The 17,093-nt window shown below is 42.1% G+C and overlaps 1 protein-coding gene across 1 annotated transcript in view; it reads left to right on the top strand.

Moving 5' to 3' along the window:
* The window catches only part of HYDIN (HYDIN axonemal central pair apparatus protein), a 455,510-nt gene that overhangs the window by 270,666 nt on the left and 167,751 nt on the right, over positions 1-17,093 (top strand). The window contains exons 23-27 of the mRNA XM_036750079.1: positions 5,978-6,068; positions 6,507-6,626; positions 8,062-8,271; positions 10,484-10,621; positions 12,943-13,120. Of these exons, the coding sequence (XP_036605974.1) occupies positions 5,978-6,068; positions 6,507-6,626; positions 8,062-8,271; positions 10,484-10,621; positions 12,943-13,120 (737 nt within the window). The remainder of the gene's footprint in view (positions 1-5,977; positions 6,069-6,506; positions 6,627-8,061; positions 8,272-10,483; positions 10,622-12,942; positions 13,121-17,093) is intronic.

Genomic DNA, 17,093 nt, shown 5'->3' with positions numbered 1-17,093 from the left:
CTTAAGGATGTTGTTTCTTCCATTGGTCACTAGTGGCATCCTGGGTTTGCTTCTCAAACACCTCCAGCTGTGTTCTTTTTCGGCCCTTTGTCCCAGAAGCCCGGGACTCTGGAAAGCAAGAAGCCGTTGTTACTGAGGCTTATAGATCTGTGATCTCACGGAGTTGCTTCAAACCTTCCAGCTACTCTAGGGGGAGGATTTAATAAGTGATTCTGGATTTCTCCCTTTTGCAAGTTCTCCAGCTGTGGTGTTAACCCCCAAATAATTATCGGATTCAGTTCTGGAACCACATGCTGTTATTTCTATCTTCTAGGACAGTGTGGTCCAAGCCAACGGGTTATTTATAGTAGACATGTCTAGCCAGGGGAAGAGGATAAATTCAGTTCCTGAAGATGAGAAGGGCCTTCATGCATTTTACAGGACCATCCTGGGAGGCTTTGAGTCAAGTAAATCCCTCTTGCCTGACTCTACTTCCCCAATATCCTTGTATGTCATTAGTCTTTGCTCAGTGTCTCCTGATTCCACTCTTCCATGTCTCTACTGAGAGAGGAGGCAGATGGGGGTGCAATGGATAGAGGTTGGGTCTGGCATCAGGAAGTCTTGAGTTCAAATCTAGCTTCAGACATTAACTAGCACTGTGACCCTGGGCAAATCATTGAACCAGTTTGCCTCAGTTTCCTCAGCTGTAAAATGGGGATAATAACACCTCCTTTGTGGGGTTGTAAGATCACAGTGCCCCCTTTAAAAACTTCCTCTGATCCCCCCACTTCTCACTGCACTTGTTTCGCACTTAAATTTTCTGATGCACTAATCATGTATCAGTTTATATCTTAGCTATTTGTCACTATGTGCTAGCCCCTTGCTAGACTGCAATCTCAGCAAGAGTAATGGAGCTGTTCTGTTTGTCTTTAACTGCACGGATTTCCACTCTTGAATTCCATTGGTGAAAGTCTGCTCACTTCATCTGAATGTCCTCAGCAAGCGTGTCCTCAATTCATACAGAGACAATCCTCATAGGTTGTTTTTAATAGATGAGAGAGTCGGCAAATAGGTTGGGAGTGAGTCATGGTCTCTTGGTCACCTTTTTCAGTATTTATAAGGTTGGAGTTTTTCTTACATGGCTTTGGTATCTTTCCCTCCTTTAGACACATACACATATATGTATATATGCGTAGATAGATAGATGATAGAGATAAATAATAGAGAGATGATAGAGAGAACTGATAGAGAATAGATTAGATAGATAGACAAGTAAATAGACAGACAGACAGATAGACAACTACATAGATCAGCAAACAGATAGATAAACAGACAAGCAGATACATAGGCAGACAGCTAGAGACAGACAGACAGATAGATAGACAGACAGACAGACAGGCAGATAGGCAGGTAGACAAGTAGATAGATTGGCAGACAGACAGACAGATAGATGGATAGATGGGTGGATAGACAGACAGAGATAGACAAATAGACAGACAAGTAGGTAGATAGACAGACTAGTAAATAGACAAGTAGATAGGCAGACAGATAGCTAGAGATAGACAGAGAGACAGACAGACAAATAGATAGGCAGACAGACTAGTAAATAGACAGACAAGTAGATAGGCAGACAGATAGCTAGAGATAGATAGGCAGACAGCTAGAGATAGATAGATAGACAGACAGACAGACAAGTAGACAGACAGACAGACAGACAGATAGATAGATAGATGGATAGATAGGTAGATGGATGGATAGACAGACAGAGACAGACAAATAGACAGACAAGTAGGTAGACAGGCAGACAGACTAGTAAATAGACAGACAGACAAGTAGATAGATAGGCAGACAGATGGCTAGAGATAGACAGACAGGCAGATAGGATAGTTCAATCTGGTCATTTTCCCCATTCTCTTTAATGCCATTTTCATCTCCTTGATAAGCATGTCAGGGCCTGTAATGTTAGGACCAAAATATGATGGTTCCATTATCTTTGATGGAGAAAGATGTAGAAAATAGAAGAATGGAATGTTTATTGTTTATTGATTGTGAAAAGGTCTTTGATTCAGAATAAAACACCACTACCCTAAAAACCATGTGTCTCCCATCCATACATTCATATACTGTGAGGGTGCATAAACATAAAAGATCATTCAGGGTTCCCTAGAAGATGTAACAATAGAAATAGTCCTGTTTGGGGTAATCTGATAGTAATCCTAAGGTAAGGCACAAAATATGGAGGCAGCTGCTTGCCAAAAGTGATAGAGAAGGTGCAGTGCAAAGGGCAGGTGGAGGAGAGATTCCCAGGTGGTGGTAAGGCCCTGCAGAGGCTCCTGTTTGTGGATGATGTGTTGGTTGCATCAAGACACTGATGCGAGCAGACTCCTAGAAAGGATCTAGAATCCCTCAAAGGAGCTTGACCTGTCCACACAGGAAAGGCCAAATGGATGAAGAAGTTTGATTAACCAGATTTGAACATGCATGCATTTTGATGGACATCCTATTGAGCCTGAGCGTGTGTCTGGAGCAGACAGTATAGCTCGAGAGTAAGCTGGGCCCAGAGTTGAAAAGGAGAACTGAATAGCTTTTAGGAAGTTACAGACACTTAGTTAGCCCAAGCTTCCAATGAAAACAAAGGTGCATCTTTTCCATACCAACATTTTATGGGTATTGCTACATGGCAATGAAACATGGAATACCATTGTCTCCAAAGAACTAAAGATGAGTATTCCACAGAGGGCAATGAGAAGTTAAACGGTAGATGTGACCCATATGCAATGTATAATCAATGAGGAACTCCAAATAAGAGTAGAAGCAAAGGGTGTAATTGCGTGGCAGAAAGGAGATGTGCTGGTCATGTGGAAAAAGCACGGGATCCCAGGTAGACAGAGCATTCCACTGGTACCCTAAAGATGTCAACAGAAAATAAAGCATTCAACATGTTGGCTGGACCCCTGTGGCGAGCTTTTGGGAGAACATGGACAAGAGTTGCTTAAGATGGGCAAGCATGATTTCAAGGTTGAGGAGAAATCAATGAGATCACAAATCCATTTGGATATTTGAACTCCAAGCTCTGCGCACAGTAGGTGCTTAATAAATGTTTGCTATTTTTAATTTTTAGTTTATTTTTAATTTATGGAATAAAACAAGCATTTCCATAACATAGTATAATAAAAAAGATCATTGCACATCAAACTGAAAATCTACTATGAACAATTTGCTATTCCTTTTAAATATACAACAAAGTTATCATATAAATTTCTTTTTTTCTTCCTTCCCTCCCCGCCCCCACCCTAGAGATGGCCACCATTAGACACATATATGTATATGTGTACATATATGTACATATATATGTAAAATTATTCTATATGTAATACTTCCATTTATCAGTTCTTTCTCTGGATTCAGATAGCACCTTTCTTCATATGTCCTTTAGAGTTAATTTAGATATGTAAAATAGTCAAAATAACTTATTTGCTCAAAGTCATTCTTAAAACAATATTGCTGTTACATTATACAATATTCTCTTGGTTCTGCTTATCTCACTTTTATTATTTCATGCAAGTCTTTCCATGTTTTTCTAAGATCATTGAGCTCATCTCATCACTTCTTATAGCACAGTAGTATTCCATCACAATCATATACCACAATTTGTTCAGCCATTCCCCAATTGATGAGCATCCTGAAACTTCCAGTTCTTTGCCACTCAAAAAAGCTGCTATAAACATTTTAGAACATATAGATTCTTTTCCATTTCCCCTAATCATCTTTGGAAAGAGATCAACAAGTTTTTGGGCATAATTCCAGATTGCTCGCCAAAATGGTTGGTTCAGTTCACAATTCCACCAACAATGAATCACTGTCCCAATTTTTCCACATCCCCTCCAACATTTTTCTCTTTCCCCTCCATTTTAGCCAATCTTGTAAGTATAAAATGAAGTCTCAGGGTTGTTTTAATTTACACTTCTCTACTCAATAATGATTTAGAGCATTTTTTCATATGACTATAAATTGTTTTGATTTTTTCATGAAAAAACTGTCTGTTCAAATCCTTTGACCATTTATCAATGGGGAATTATTCATATTCTTATAGATTTGACAAAGTACTTCATATATTTTAGATACGAGATCTTTATCCGAGAAACTGTCTATAAAAATTTTTCCCCCAGTTTTCTGCTTTCCTTTCAATCTTGGCTATATTTGTTTTATTTGTATAAAACCTTTTTAATTTAATGTAATCAAAATGATCAATTTTACACCTAACTTTGTTCTCTATCTCTTGTTTATTCATAAATTGTTCTCCTCTCTGTAAGTCTAATAGGTAATGTGTTCCATGTTCTTCTAATTTTCTTGTACTATCTCTCTTTACATCTAGCTCATGTATCCATTTCAACTTTATCTTGGTAAATGGTGTAAGATAAATGTTGAGATAGAAGGTAAAACCAGATGAAAATGAACAAGCCACTCCCTTTGCTTGATGGAAGACTTTGTTTCTACATGTGTATATACATACATGTTCATTATATATGCATATACATGTGTGCATATGTGTATGTAATGTATGTATACTTATATGTAAAAAACATTAGGTCTTTCTAAGCCGCAACTAATAGAACCATCTTCTCTTCCTCTCCTTCCATGGGTAATGTTCGTCGAACATTAGAGACAATTCTAATTCCTGAATTCTAGATCTTTGACTGAAATCATGGCCTTTCTTTTTCACAAGTCTAGAATCTGGACATTTGTTTCAGAAACAGGGTGCCCTCCATGGCCTGATAACAAACTTCTGGAAATATACTCATAGCCTCTAACTTGATTTTGCAGGTTTGTAACAGGGCAACGTAAGCCATACACTGCCCCAGTTCGTGTTTGGTCACAGTCATTGGAGACCCAACAAGAATTACTTCCAGCAACCCCAGCACCAGCAACTTCACCAGAAACCCCAGTACCACCAAATTTAGGAGCAATTGATGCAGATGAATTTGTTGAGTAAGTATACATATTTTGAAGCAACATTAGCCAAGATTCTTTCAAGTGTTCTTTATGTATAGATATGGATATGGACATGCACATAGACACAGACGTAAAGATAGACATGGACATGGATATGACCATGGATATATACATAGATATCACTTCCCTTTCCTATGGAAATGAGCTCTTTCTATCCCATCACCTCTTATCAAAGGTCAGATCTAGATTACCATGTGCAAAAGGGTAGGCAAATCTTCAAGAACAAAGTATTCCCTCCAGGGCACACCCTCACTATGACATTTCTCAATAAATCATTAATTCTCTTATTGAGCATTTTGGAACATAGTCAAATATCTGGATAACTACTGACTTTTCCTGAGGCTTTATAGAGTGCAGACATGACCTCAAAAGCAGAGTGAGGTAGTGTCCAGTTAATAAATTACATTACCTTCTCCCCTCCTCCCCTCCTGCCCCCAAATGCCCCCCAAAGCAATGGGTATTTTCTTGTTGGGCTGAAGGTCTTGCACTTTCCTGTGTAAGAAATGGGGTAGGGGCTGATGAAGAAAATATTGGAAGTAGTAATTGCCTGCCCTTAGGCTTCCTACCTGGAATCACAGAATGCCAGAGTTAGGAGGGACCTCAGAGATGGCCTGAGCCAACGCCCACCTGAAACATGAATCTCTCTCTACATCTCACCTGACAAGGGGCCACTTAATACCTGTTTGAAGATCTTCAGTAATGAGGAACTCACTGCTTTCCAAGGCAAACTATTCTATTGGAAGATAGCTGTTATTGTTAGGACACTACTTTTGCTCAGCATCTTGAGAACCTGCCTGCCGTGTTTTGTGGAGTCACTCCAGCCTCTCTGGGATGGTCTCTTCCCTGCTCTTCCATTCCATTTGTTCTTTTTGGAGAGGGATTGGGGATGTGTTTTAGGGGAAGGTGGTGATAGTGTCACTCAAGCAAAACACTATTGCTCCAGTAGCCAACCTGCTAACTCTCCAATATCTGATGAAATTTCCAGGCATATCATTCTGGATGAGAATAACATGAATGAAGAAGAAGAAAAGAAGCTTCTACCGCCATCAGATATAGTCAACACAGTCAATTCAGAAGTAAAGTGGTTTTTTTTCCTAATAATGGACTGATGAGAGAAAGACCCCTTTCATAGGGCAGAGTGTAGACCAGGAGCATGAGGGGATATCACCAGGGACACCACAAGGTCTGGGTAGAATAGGGTTATAGAACATAACAATAATCACTTCCACGATGGGGCATCTTTGTCAATGTACCCATGTCAAATGGACCAGGAGGGCCCAAGGGCACCCCTGCTACTTTTCTGTGGCATGAATTATATTTTCTCTAAGGTGAAAAACTGCAGTGTTCTGGAATGTTGTGGATGACAATTGTATCTACTACCTGCAACTCCAAGATGAGTGGCAAATCCTAGACAGGGAAATGGAATGGAGTTCATGAACACTCCAGGGGTGGGGGATGGGGTCTAGGCATAAAGTAAAGATTTGCTAGCTTTCCCTTGGACTTTTTATTTCCAGCCATTGAAATCAAACCTCGAAGAAGTAGAAAGAACATTAATAACCCAGAGCCAGGTGGAATTCCAGGACTCCCTGTGGGTCTTTGAACAGGATGAGTCACTTACCATTGGGGTGGAAGAAGTAAGTTAACAGTTTGTGCTCACTCTTCTCATGCCCAATTTCCCTCATTTTTCCTCTGTCCCCCAGTAAGAGTCCCTCATCTGACCTTGTTCCTCGCCAATGTAACTTCAGGTCCAGATACTCAAGGAGCTGGAAGTTCTTGGTAGCAAAACTCCAAAATATCATGAAAGTCTCAAGTTCCCACTTGTACCTTGTGCTGTCCTGGATATGGTACAAGGAAGGAACTTCCTGGAACCACAGCTCACTCTGTACTGAGTGTTGGCAAAAATGGGCCAGATCCCTTCCATAGGATTCCTGTTCTCCATTGAAGGAAAATGAAGAGGCTGGAATAGATGGACCTTTCCTCCTCTAATTCCTATAATCCTATCATTTTATGACAATAACTCTGAAAGCTCCTTTGCCTAAGATGATGAAATAGAAAGAAACATAAACAAGCTTATTACACTTTGCTCTAAAAAAATAGATCTAATGAATGTAAGTTAACAGAACTGAATTCCCAGCCAGGATGCAGAGAAAGGTTTAGATTACAGCTGTTTTGCATTTGCTTTGCTGGAGACAGGAAACCCAATGTTGTCTTCTGAGCTCTCCGCTTTGCACAATGCCTGGCGTGAAGCAGATGCTACCTTAATAACTGCCTGATGGTTCCTTTGATTGAACCATCTCCATGGACCAAGCACTGTGTCAGTTCAGATTGGATGATGTCAGAAGTGGAAGGGACTTTTCAAGATTGTGTTTTATTTTTTTGTATCTTGCCATGGCTGTGTCATCTGAGGCTCAGTCTTGATAAATTTGGAGAGGTTTCATACCAGGATAACTACCAAGGGAAGAATTCTTCAGCCACAGCAACTCATAAAGATAGTCTTTCAGAATCTGTACCTTAGGGGAGGGAGGACCTATACCATCTTTGTACCATCCCTGAACATTGTACCATCCAATGCAGCCATATCTTTTTCCAGATAACAAAACTAAGGCCCAGAGAAGGGAAATGGGTTACATGGTAAATGGAAGACCCAGTATTAGAACCCAGGTCTCCTGATGCTCAGTCCAGCACACCTTCCAACAACCTCAAATTTCTAGAAAGGCAATTCCAGAATAGGATAGAGGGTCTCTATGCCACTGCCCAGAACTATCTTACATTTTCAAAATTAACTGCATAGACGGCACATTGGGTAGGGAGTTGAACCTGGAGTCAGAAAGACTTGAGTTCAAATCTAGCCTGAGATACTTACTAGCTGTGTGACCCTGAGCAAGTCACTTTTTTCTGCCTCAGTTTCCTCATCTGTTAAAGAGTGGGTTGGATTTGATGGCCTCTAAGGTCCCTTCGAGCTCTGTATCTATGATTTTCTGATAAATGTTCTGTAAACTGACTTAACTTTCCCCCTTTGGATGTTCTGCAATAGCTACATATTGTCCTGCCTCATGGTTTTCCCCATAGGTATTTGACATCTTACCCCTCTATGGAGTGTTACCACCCCTTAGTAGCCACCAGGTGTCCTTCTCGTTTTATGGACACTGCGACATCATTGCTCAGGTGAAAGCCCTGTGTGAAGTGGAGGGGGGGCCCACCTATGAGATCACGCTGAAAGGAGAAGCTTCATTGGTCAGCTATAAATTTGACACAAAGGAAATTAACTATGGACTACAGGTACAGCAAGTTAACTCCAAGTGACTCCTTCTATCCTTGCCTTAAAACTTGTCCTAGTCCTTAATCTTCTGCCCTTTTCCCTCTGTGTTCAATTTCTTGGATAGTTCATAAGTCACAGCTTGAAGTATCACCTTGAGACTTAATTCAGCAGCCACTAAATCAATAAACATTTATTAAGTACCTGCTGTATACAAGATGCTGTAATAAGAGCCAAGGATACAAAAACAAGCAAAAGACAGCCCCTGCCCTCAAGGGGCTTCCACTTTAGTGGACTCTCCAACCCTAACAGACCTCCCTTTCATCTACCTACTCACTCACTAACCTGCATCTCCAGATGTCTGTAGAACATTTTGATTTGCTTTTCTCAGAGCTTTGGGAAAAAAAGTGTCAAAAATTAAGGTCATTATCATTCTCCTCAAAATGGCATCTCCTTCTACCTTCCCCATTTCTGTCATCACCATCTTCTCGGTCTCCCGTTTTCCACAACCTCAAAAGCACTTTAGATAATTCCATGTCCTTCATCTCCCCCATCCAATCAATCACTAAGTCCCACTGATTCATCCTCCATGATATTCCACAGATTCAACCTCCTTACTCATTTCCACAAAGGTTACCATAGTCCAGGGCCTCATGACTTCACATGTAAATTACTACAGTGACCTGCTAGCTTGCCTCCCTAATTCTAGTCTCTCTGAACCACCATCAGTCCTACATGAGACTGCCAGATTCATCTCTCTAAATTACCATTGTCATCACTCCCCTGAATAAGTGTCTGCAGTGACTCCACAGCCTAGTGAATAAAGTCAAAGCTCATTGGTTTGGTTTTCAAGGCTCCTCCATTAACTGGGCACACCTGTAACTACTCAACCTGGTTTTTAATGAATCAGTCAATGAGCAAGCTTTTATTAAGTGTCTACTATGAGCCAAGGACTATGCTCACTTACTATTCCCACATATACTTTTTCCTGTTTCCATATTTTCATTCATTCAATCATTAATTTATTTTATCAGGTAAGGAGGCCATTCTCTGCCTCATTTCTTATTAAGCCTTAATCACTGAATGGTCACTGTCTCAGTCAAACTGAAATCTGTTAAAGATTTTAGCTTGAAAAGGCCAAGGTCCCCCACTGCATCAGGGCCATCTCCAGTTGTCCTGATATATATCTGGCTGCTGGACCCAGGTGGCTCCAGAGGAGAAAGTGAGGCTGGTGATTTTGCACAGCCCTCCTCACTTAAATCCAAATCACTTGCATGTCATGTGTCACCTCCCTGATGTCATGGTCCTCTTCAAGAATGAAGAACAAACAGCAACAATTTTCATTCACTCTGTTCCCTGGTCTCTTCTCTCTGCCCATCCAAAACTTCTGCAGCCTTCGCAGCTGGCCTCGAGACTTACTGCCTCCTTGCTAAAGAACCCTTCCTTGATTAATTCTGTCCCACACTGATCTTTGGCTTCCTTGAATTCCCAAAACACATGTGTGTGTGGTCTGTATTATATTATCGCACATTGGCTTACTTTGTTCTGTAATATATCCTATTGTTTGTTATAACACATTTGATATTTGGGAGTTATTTCAGGTATGCATATGTGGCTCTCTTCTCACCTATACTCCCCCTCCCCCAAGTAGATTGTAATCTCTTTGTGAGCAGGCACCGTATTGTTTAATTCCATTCAATTTACTGAGTACCCACAAAGACCGGGCACTAAGAGCTAGGGGTGCTGGCTCCTTGAGAGCTAGGGCTGGCTCATTTTATCTTATATATCCAAAGTATATAGCGATGCCAGGTATGCTCTAGGTGCTTAATAAATGCCTGTTGATTAACTGACAGATTCCCCCATGGAAACTCTCAATGTATACTTATGTTATAGACTACATCTGAAATCTGGTTTTCCCTGTGGAACCAGAGGGCCCTCGTGACTTGGTTAACCAAACATTAAGATTTCCCAATGGAGCTAACAACTTCCCCCCCCTCAGCCCCAAGACTAGTGCCTTCCCCTCTGAGATTACATTCCCTCTGCCAGGAGTAGATGTCGTCTGTGCCTATTTATGTGTGCTGTCTCTACCACCCCCATTCAAATGGGAGCTTTTCTCTGAGGGGGCCTTTCTTTTTACCTTTAGAGATTAGCACAGGGCCTGGCATATAGTCAGGGCATGTGGCAGTGTCTAACAGGCTACCTGATGGTGTTAATTAATCACTTTGTCTTCCCAAGCTGTTTGATCGTGTCATGGAGAGTGAGCTCACCCTGAAGAATGTTGGTAAAGTCGGCTTTGAGTTCAAAGTTCTGCATGGGAGCCAGCGTTCTGTAGATGGCCCTCAGCCTGGAGTGCCTCTGATACTGCCTCGTTCTGTAAGTACCTGCCTGACCAGGATAGAAAAAAGCGTCAGTCCTATGCGGAGAGAAAGCCTACAGGCCACATCCCAGGATGTGTGTATGTATGTGCATTGTGTGGAGGCATGTGCATGGGTGCATGGGTGTGTGTTCTAAGTGTGTAGGGTTGTGGTAAGTATGCCTTAACTACTGAAGGAACATTATATGCTTTTGTTAAGATGAAACAAATATTTCTAAAAGCATAATCAATCTTTCCATCTATCCGCTTTGATTCCTCTTATTGCCATCTTCAATTTTCTTTAGCCAACCATTCTTTCCAGCCATTTTCCCTTCAAATGGAAATCCATTTAAGTTTCCCAGAGCTTATTTCTTCCCTTCCCTTGAAGGTATCAGGCCAGTGTGATACCTGAGTAGCCAGCTATTGCTAGAAAAACCCTGCCCCCAGCCCCTAATTGCAAACCCCAGTCTGCATAAGAAAAAACAGACTGAGTTCCTGCCATTTGGCGAGTGTCCTGGGCCCCTAAGACTTTTCCAAGCTATGTAAGCTAATTACCAGGAGAAGCCGAACGATCATCCTTTGTCTAACTGAGTGGGCTCAGAGATGTCTCTATCTTATGTCAACACACTTAGAGCATCCCTTGCTCTGTCCAAGGATGAAAGCCTTGGCCCTAGACATTATCTTGAATTATATGACTTCTGCCTTATCTTGAGCCTTCCTTGTTGTGGGAGTTATGGCAAGACGGACACAGGGATCCTGGGTTGTAATTTCAGTTGACACTTTGTCAGCTATCTGATATGTTGTATTTACAATCTATTCAGGAGGTTCCTCTTGTTGTATCATGGTCATAAAAAGTGAAATAACACAGGCATGCTGAGTCTGCAAAATGACATTTCAAGAGATAAGTAACCACCGTATCCTGTATTCTCTATATAAACTACCCTTTCGCTTCAAACGTGGCCATTGATTTGGGTTGCAGCCCCAATGGGCTCTGGCTAATAAATTCTCCATTTAAAACTTATACTCTGTGGCGTGTCTCACTCGCTTCTGGTATAACACCAGTAATTCACTTTTGAGCCTTTTAAGGCTTTTGTTTTAGCTCCATTGTCTATACAGGTCATTCTAATTCGAATTCACAGATTATAGAATCTGAGAGTTGGAAAGGCCCTCAGAGGTCTTTTTGTCCCATCTGTTCCTGACGAAGAATCTCCAAGAATGAAAATCCCAGCCAATTGTGTTGGGCCAAGTTGGTTGTGGAAAGGAATGGAAAGGACCAATTCTGGTTGACTTACTTTTGAGTGGTCACTACCGTTTGTGAAATAGACTGGAAAACAGTGATCAAAACTGCCGGCTCAAGGGAGGGGAAGACTGTAGTAAAAGTGAACTTTGTTGTTGGTGTCCAACTCTCCATGACCCAATTTGCAAGGTTTCTTTGCAAAGATACTGGAGTGGTTTGCCATTTCCTTCTCCAGTTTATTTGACATGTGAGGACACTGAGACAGATAAGGTAAAGAGACTTATCCAGGGTCACACAGCTAGGAAGTGTCTAAGACCGAATTTGAACTCAGGAAGATGAGTCTTTCTAACTCCAGGTCTGTCACTCTATCTATTACACCACCTCACTGTCCATTAAAATGTGAACTTAGCATGCATCTATAGTTCAGTGGCTGCCAAAATTACTGTGCCCTGGTAAGACCACCTCCAGAGTATTGTCTCTGTTTCTGGTTGCCACATTTTAGGAAGTACAAGCCAGGGTACATCCAGAATAAGTTGAAGGAACTGAGGAAGAAACAGGACTGATAGGTAGAAGATACTGGGAGGCAGGTCTAAGGTCAATATATGTAAAGACTTCCCATAAGCAGCCACGCTGCCTCCAGTGGTAGTGAGTTCTCCATTTCTAGAGGTTCTCAAGGAGAGACTGAGTGACTACATGTCGTAATGTCATATAATGGATCCCTATTCAGGGAGGATTCCCAACCCCTGACCTCCTTCGCAGCTTTGAGATTTTGAGTCTATGAGCCATAGGACTAGACTCTCTCTCTCTCTGGCAGCCCAGGCTGCCATACAGAGAGCAAGGCCAGAACCAATGCTCATTGCCAAGTTTGATAGTCTAACACAATGGTTTTAAGATCACCACTCTATTTGTTGCGTTAGCTCCAGTTTTTTCTTGCCCAGAGCAGATCCAGGCTGCACTGCCTTCCTTCATAACCTAATTCCATTCTTTCCCTTTAAGCATCCTATTAATAAGAATTCTCTCCCTCTGTTTTCTAATCATTTCCCTGGATGAACTGACTCATGGCCTTATCTTTGATTTATTCTTGCTCTCTCTGGTCTATTGTAGGGTTTCATTGAATCCAAAAAGGAACAGGTGTTGAAGGTGTATTACCTGCCTGGAGTGCCTGAGGTCTTTGAGAGGAGTTTTCAAGTCCAGATTGCCCATCTGGAACCAGAGACCCTCACTCTGACGGGAGAGGGGATCTTTCCCCGGATCTGCCTGGATCTCCCAAGGAACATCAAAGGTATCCAACATCTCAATCAAGGGATTTTCCAAGTATGGGAAATGATATTTTCTGGTAACTCTTAGTGAGGATGGATGGCCCGTCAATTTAGTAAATACTTGCTTCTCCTCTTCCAGAATAACTACACACATGACCACAAGAGGAGCAAAGAATTGGACAGTTATCCACTGAGTTCACCAAATGTTGTATGTCCAAATGTCCTCAAGGGAAGCCCCCAAAGAGAAAACTTACCAGACAGTTTGGGTCCCACCTCCCAATGGAGATTCTCCACTGCTACATCAAGAATTGCCTCCCCAAAAACCTTGTCCTTGGATTTCTAACCAAGGCTTGGCTCCTCCTCCCCTCTTGCAACATTAGCACAATGACAATGGCGCCCCATAAGTCCATTATTCAGAAGCTTCTCTACCACAAAATCTAACATCATGGTGGGATAAAGTATGCAGGAAGCCTATCACCAGCCCAGTATCATTACTCACACTAGCTTAGCTCAGGTGAAGCACAACAGGCAAACTTTAAAGAGTAATCTCTTGTTTAGGTTTCTAGTTCTTCCTGTCACCCCCTTCCCTACATGCCTCCTCCCCCCAACCCAATACAAATCAAAGCTTCTCTAGTTTTGATCCAGATCCCAGTGCTACCAGTGAGGTTAAGTCAACAAGCACCCATTTTGTGCTGGGCCATGTACAGATCCATGCCCAAACTTATCTCCTCTCAACTCCCCAAACCGCAACTCAAGTGCTCCCCTGAGTTCAGCCCATGGAATGTCCCCAAGCTAGACTCTCTCATTCCTGGCACTCAGCTGAGGACAATGGTGCCACCAAAGTTCTGCTGCCCTTCTTCATGCTCCTTGGAACTCCCAAAAACCCAATTTCCATCACCTCTACAGCCTTCCCCCACTTCACCAATTTTTTTTCCTGCCATGGCATGGAATCTGACTGGCCATTTCTCATAGTCTTCTGCCTCTTCACATGAGAATAAACAGGAGCGTATCTCAAATTCAATTATATTTAAATTTCTAGAGCAAGATTATGGCTACTTTCAATCTGTGTATCAAGGAGGGAAGGCTTTACAAAAGGGTTAAGGCAGGGGTGGGGAACCTGTGGCCTTGAGGCCACATGTCACCTTCTAGGTCCTTGGGTGCAGCCTTTTGACTGAGTCCAAGTTTTACAGAACAAATCCTTTTATTAAGGGGATTTGTTCTGTGAAGTTTGGATTCAGTCAAAGGGTCACACTTGAGGGCCTAGAGGGCCACATGTGGCCTTGAGGCTGCAGGTTCACCAGCCCTGGGGATGTCTAAAATAACTATATCAACTGCCTGTACTTCCCAGATTAACTCTGTCATTACTCACCTTGTTTTGGCCTGAGATTTGGCTGCACAACCATCTCATTTACTTAAATTTTATAAGCATTACCCAGTGAATTTTTGAACAGTTCCTCCATACTGGTACTATAAACACATTTACTAGGAGTCCTTAACCTTTTATTGTATTATGGCCCTCTTTGGCAGTCTGTTTTTTTTTTCTCCTTCCCAACACATCCCCCTTTATTGAATTTTCTCCCTTGACCCTGTCCCCTTTCCAAAGTGTTTGTTTTTGATTACCTCCACCCCCACCTGCCCTCCCCTGCATCATCCCCACCTTTTTTTATCTTCTTCCCTCTTCTTTCCTGTGGGACAAGATACCCAATTGAGTATGTATGGTATTCCCTCCTCAGGCCAAATTTGATGAGAGCAAGATTCACTCATTCCCCCCTCACCTGCCCACTCCCCTCCTCCCACAGAACTGCTTCCTCTTGCCACCTTTATGGGAGATAATCCACCCCATTCTATCTCTCCCTATCTCCCTCTCTCAATATATTCCTCACTCATCCCTTAATTTGATTTTATTTCTTTTAGATATCTTCCCTTCATCTTCAACTCACCCTGTGTCCGCTTTCTTTCTCTCTCTCTCTCTCTCTCTCTCTCTCTCTCTCTCTCTCTCTCTCTCTCTCTGTGTATATATATATATACGCACACACACACACACACACACACATACATATATATATATACATGCACATTCACTTATATATATATATACATAAACATATATGCATATTCCTTTCAGCTACTATGATATTGAGGTCTCATGAATCATACACAACATCTTTCTATGTAGGAATGTAAACAAAACAGTTCAACTTTAGTAAGTCCCTTATGATTTCTCTTTCTTGTTTACCTTTTCATGCTTCTCTTGATTCTTGTGTTTGAAAGTCAAATTTTCTATTAAGCTCTGGTCTTTTCACTGAGAAAGCTTGAAAGTCCTCTATTTTATTGAAAATCCATATTTTGCCTTGGAGCATGATACTCAGTTTTGTTGGGTAGGTGATTCTAGGTTTTAATCCTAGCTCCATTGACCTCCGGAATATCGTATTCTAAGCCCTTCGATCTCTTAATGTAGAAGCTGCCAGATCTAGGGTTATTCTGATTGTGTTTCCACAATACTCAAATTGTTTCTTTCTGGCTGCTTGTAGTATTTTCTCCTTGATCTGGGAGCTCTGAAATTTGGTGACAATATTCCTAGGAGATTTCTTTTTGGGATCTATTTGAGGAGGCGATCGGTGGATTCTTTCAATTTCTATTTTGCCCTGTGGCTCTAGAATATCAGGGCAGTTCTCCTTGATAATTTCTTGAAAGATGATATCTAGGCTCTTTTTTTGATCATGGCTCTCAGGTAGTCCAATAATTTTATATTATCTCTCCTGGATCTATTTTCCAGGTCAGTGGTTTTTCCAATGAGATATTTGACATTGTCTTCCATTTTTTCATTCCTTTGGTTCTGTTTTATAATATCTTGATTTCTCATAAAGTCACTAGCTTCCACTTGCTCCAGTCTAATTTTTAAAGTAGTATTTTCTTCAGTGGTCTTTTGGACCTCCTTTTCCATTTGGCTAATTCTGCCTTTCAAGGCATTCTTCTCCTTATTGGCTTTTTGGAGCTCTTTTGCCATTTGAGTTAGTCTATTTTTTATGGTGTTGTTTTCTTCAGTGTATTTTTCAGTATTTTTTTGGGTCTCCTTTAGCAAGTCATTGACTTGTTTTTCATGGTTTTCTCGCATCCTTCTCATTTCTCTTCCCAATTTTTCCTCTACTTCTCTAACTTGCTTTTCCAAATCCTTTTTGAGTTCTTCCATGGCCTGGGACCAGTTCATGTTTTTCTTGGAGGTTTCTGTTGTAGGCTCTTTGACTTTGTTAACTTCTTCTGTCTGTATGTTTTGGTCTTCTTTGTCACCAAAGAAAGAATGCAAAGTCTGAGACTGAATCTGGGTGTGTTTTTGCTGCCTGGCCATATTCCCAACCAACTAACTTGACCCTTGAGTTTTTCAGTGGGGTATGACTGCTTGTAGGCTAAAGAGTTCTATGCTCCACGTTTGGGGGGGATGCACCAGCTCTGCCACACCAGCACTCCTCCTTCCCCAAGAACCCCCAACCCGGACTGGACTTAGATCTTCAGCAGGCTGTGCACTCCTGCTCTGACCCACTTAATTCCTCCCACCAGGTGGGCCTGGGGCCAGAAGCAACAGCAGCTGTAGCTGCCCCGCCTCCTCTGCCCTGGGGCGGTGGCCGAACCGAGAGCTCCTTCCACTCCCGCAGCTTTTCCCACTAACCTTCTCCACTGTCTTTGGTGTTTGTGGGTTGAGAAGTCCGGTAACTGCTGCAGCTCACTGATTCAGGGTGCTAGGGCCCACTCCGCCCGGTTCCTGGTCTGGTTGGTCCGAGCCGCTCACACTGGGCTCTGCTCTTCTCTGCTCCCAGCTCCCAGCTCCCAGCTCCGTGTGGGATAGACCTCACTCAGAGACCATCCAGGCTGTCCTGGGCTGGAACTCTGCTTCCCTCTGCTGTTTTGTGGGTTCTGCAGTTCTAGAATTGATTCAGAGCCATTTTTTATAGGTCTTTGGAGGGACTCTGCTGGGAGCTCATGCTAGTCCCTGCTTTCCAG

The sequence above is a fragment of the Trichosurus vulpecula genome, chromosome 3, assembly GCF_011100635.1.
Source record: "Trichosurus vulpecula isolate mTriVul1 chromosome 3, mTriVul1.pri, whole genome shotgun sequence".
In the NCBI taxonomy this organism is placed as follows: domain Eukaryota; kingdom Metazoa; phylum Chordata; class Mammalia; order Diprotodontia; family Phalangeridae; genus Trichosurus; species Trichosurus vulpecula.
This window is presented reverse-complemented; position numbering and strand designations above follow the sequence as displayed.